Source organism: Poecilia reticulata, linkage group LG10, assembly GCF_000633615.1.
Source record: "Poecilia reticulata strain Guanapo linkage group LG10, Guppy_female_1.0+MT, whole genome shotgun sequence".
Taxonomy (NCBI): domain Eukaryota; kingdom Metazoa; phylum Chordata; class Actinopteri; order Cyprinodontiformes; family Poeciliidae; genus Poecilia; species Poecilia reticulata.
This window is the reverse complement of record NC_024340.1, coordinates 32,506,321-32,510,162: the sequence shown is the minus strand read 5'-3', so window position 1 is coordinate 32,510,162 and position 3,842 is coordinate 32,506,321. Positions and strand designations below refer to the sequence as shown.

General features: G+C 51.3%; 1 protein-coding gene across 2 annotated transcripts in view; it reads left to right on the top strand.

The window, feature by feature from the left end:
• Positions 1-24: 24 nt before the first annotated feature.
• Positions 25-3,842, top strand: part of tbc1d2 (TBC1 domain family, member 2) — a 10,962-nt gene continuing 7,144 nt past the window's right edge. Inside the window, exons 1-3 of one of the 2 annotated variants that reach the window (XM_017307277.1) lie at positions 25-1,068; positions 1,716-2,424; positions 2,952-3,069. In XM_017307277.1, coding sequence (XP_017162766.1) covers positions 1,717-2,424; positions 2,952-3,069 — 826 coding nt within the window. In that variant the 5' untranslated portion in view covers positions 25-1,068; position 1,716. Of the gene's footprint in view, positions 1,131-1,715; positions 2,425-2,951; positions 3,070-3,842 lie in introns of both variants that reach the window. The other variant, XM_008420957.2, reaches the window with a different exon arrangement.

Sequence of the window (3,842 nt, the reverse complement as noted above, 5' to 3'; positions counted from 1 at the left end):
GGAGGCGCTTTCCGCAACAACACCATCAGGTTTTTATCTACATATTAATAACTGGAGCAGTTTAAGCTCTGGGTTGTTTGAACAAGAGGAGGTTATGGCAGGCCGTCAGAACATTAAATCAGTGTTACTTGAAGATATGTGAAAGTGTTTGGACTCAACCACATTCTGATTATCCTGAATAATTTCAGATTTCTGCGTTTACATTCTGATTAGGACATATTAAATAAACAACATATTACATGCATGATTAAAATTTCTGAAATAATGTTTCTCATCACTACGTCTTGTCAGAATTAAATTTTTAGATATCTGAATAAAAACTCCATGTAAACAAACAGGAACGTCATGAACGTGAAAACTGCTGTGGAAATCTACAGAAAAGTTACTTTTTATTCTTTACAGGACAAACATTGCACTTAAAAACGGTTTTGAAAAGAAACACTTACTGCTGTCACTAACAAGCTCAAAATGAAACATTTTTTAAATTAAAATTTTCAATGCTACATAAATCTGTGACGTTTTGGCCGAATAATTGTTCCACGTATCTGTGACGTCATTCTGACGAGTCAGAATATTAATCCAAGATATCTGAACTAGAAATCTACATTCTAGATTAAAAAACGTTCCAGATATTACAAGTGAATTTGCACCAATTGGATTTACTTTAGACATCATTTAATTGCTGATATTCAAAATAAACGTTTCAGATGGTCAGTACTGCAAAAATCTTGAATTGACAATTAGTGCCAATCTGACGTAATTTCTTCCTAAATTAATTATACATTTCTTAATTTGATCAATTTCTTATTCTTGATTAATCTAGTCAAATTATTTTCAGACGTCTGCACTGGCCATGTGGTGAAGCAGATTTTATGTTAAAACGGCCTGCCATAGCCCCACGTGACTCAGCCCCGCGCCGTAACTCCAGCTCTGACGTCGCTTCTGGAAGCGGGACTTTTCCTGCTCTTATTTTGAAGTGAAGAGCGGAAGTTGGGTGTGTTTTTGTCGGAGCGGGAGCGGCGGGACACGAGCCGCTGAGAGAGGGGCGCGAGACGCAAACACCAACAGGTAAACAACAACAGCAGCAGCCAATCAGAGCCGCCGGGCGCACCCGGGCCCCGCCCACTCAGGTAAGACCCCCGCAGTACCGAAACTGCTGGTTCCGGGTTCTGGTTCCTTCCTTCTGACCCGACCCACTGCTGCCGGTTAGAACCTCAGTCTGGTTCCGCTCAGTAAGACCCAAATGGTTCTGTTCAGGTTCTACTGTAGAGAACCAGAACCAACCCAGGTTCTGGTTCCGTCATCAGCGTTTAGAACCGTTCTTCAGTCAACAGAACCTGATGTTCTGGTTCCAACAGAACCAAGCCCGGCAGCTCAGAGGAATAAAGTTCTGGGAGCTACACGGAACCAGAACTGGGTCGAACAGCTGCTGCATCAGTCTGGATAGAACTGGACCAGAACCAGGCCAGCACCTTCCTGGTCCGACTCTTTACTGCTACAGAACCAAACCAGCCTGGTTCTGGTTCCGTTTGACCCACTTAAATCATACAAAGCCTTTTCCACCAGAACCAGAGAAGTTCTGCAGTGGATTGGAACCAGAACCGGAACAGAACCCGGTCCGATTGGACCCCAGCTGTAGCTTCACTGTGAGGAGCCAGAACCTCAGACAACTGGATCAGAACCGGTTCCGTCTGACCCAATTCTTCTCCTTGCAGGATGGACAGAGGAAGTCCCGCCTCCGACTCACTTCCTGTTCCCACTGACCCGGTCCGGATGGGTCCAGACTCTCAGAACCAGGAGGCGGTGCGGAGCGGACCCGGCTGCCTGTCCGGGTCACCAGAACCTCCTTCAAACCCACAATCAACCGGACCAGAGCAGACGGAACCAGGAGGTTCTGGTCCGGTTGATTGTGGGCCAGAACCAGCACCAGAAACAAGTTCCCACCCAGTTCTCCAGAACCCAGAAGATCAGGCTGAGGAGGAACCCGGTTCTGATCCGTCTGAGGTTCTGACTGCCGGACCAGAGGAACCTGGAGTCCATCAGAACCCTGGTGAGGTTCTGCCGGCAGAGGAAGGCGGTTCTGCTGCGTCCTGTTTGGGTCGACCCGGCCGTGCGGAGTGTCTGGACCTCCAGAACCGTCAGACCCCGCCCCCCAGCGGCCAGGTGTGGCCCCGCCCCCCCGGCGCCGCAGGTGAGCCCAGGCTGTGCGGCTTCCTGCAGAAGCAGGCGGGGCCCCTGAGGGCCTGGAGGCGGCGCTGGTTCAGCTACGAACAGAACCAGAACCAGCTGTTCTACTTCCGCTCACCGCAGGACGTGGCGCCGCTGGGCCAGATACGACTCAGCGGCGCCACCTTCACCTGTCCGCTGAACGCCGAGAGCGGCACCTTCCACATCCAGACGCCCGAACGCACCTTCATCCTCAAGGTAGGAGCTCCGGGTGGGTCGGGTCGGGTCGGTCGGGTTATATTCGGGTAGATCTGAGTATGGAAAGCCAGCGAGGCCAATAATTTTTAAACTTTATTCTCTTCTGGAGTTCTACTGGTTCTACTGGGCCGGGCCAGTCAGTGAAGGTTCTGGCAGCTTCCATAACGGTACCAGACCAGGTACTGGTCCAGAAATCCAACTCCAGTCCGTTTTCCTAGAGAGTCCGGTTCAGTTTGTGTGAATGCTACTCGACCTCTGACCTCTGACCTCGGTCTGGGTTCAGTTTGAACGTGAACGCCCAGCGGACCGGAGGCCGCTCCAAAAGCAGGAAGTGGGCTGCAGTGCAGGGCATTCTGGGTAAATACAACCAAAGCTAAGGTGTTAGCAGAGAGAGAAACCACGGCAGCTGGAATTTTGGCACTGCCAACATTCCGTATCTGATCCTGGTTAGCAGAAACCTCTGAGCCGTGACTCCTGACTGGATCAGAACCGGACCCGACCTGACCCGTCCCCCTCCTGTGTTTCAGGCGGTGAGTCAGGAGCTGATGCTCTACTGGCTGCAGCAGCTGCAGGCGAAGCGCTGGCAGCACCGTGACACGTCTACTGGACCGGACCGGGCCAACACCAACAACAACAACCTGACAGGTGAGATCCACCAGAACCAGCCTCTCTGGGTTTGATCCCTGGTTCTGGTTCTGATTCTCTAATGTTCTCTGAAGACCCTCTGAGACCAGAAGCAGAACATCTGGACTCCTGTCCTGTGGATTTTATTTAGCATATAGGAAACAAAAACACGCCACACTTTCCAGATTTTTCTTTCCCGGTCCAGTTGGAATGGGTCGGAACCTGGGGAAGTTCAGAGGGTGTGGTTCAGATAACGGTTCTGTTTTGGGTCGCCTGGTTCTGGTTCTGTTCATGTTGTTGTTTAGCTGACTGGTTCAGCGGTTCCGGTCCAGGATGAACTGGCATGTGGTTCTGCTGGAGCATTTACTGGTTGAACTGGTTCAGATGGGCCGGCATCCTGTCCCCCCTCCCCCACCTGTTGGGAAAGCCTTCCTGCAGGAGGGAGCGGCGCCGTCTGACTCACTTCCCTGAATCGGAGCGGGCCCCACTGAGTCAGAACCGCCCCGCTCCTCATCAGGGAGTCGCTGTGATCGGAGCCGTTTCCATGGAAACAGCTGTCAACAGGAAGTCCGGTTTTTCTGATCTAGGGTCCAAACAGTTCTGAACCACTTCCGGCCCATTGCGCTCCAGAACTCAGATTACATCATCCTGAGGGCAGGAAGTGACATCACAGCTGCTGCTGCAGGCGACAGAATGGCAGGAAGGCAGGACGGTTCTGGTTCTGGTTCTGGTTCTGTGTATCAGCAGGTTCAGGTATTCACTTCATGTCCCGACTCCTTCAGAGCTGCAGCGCC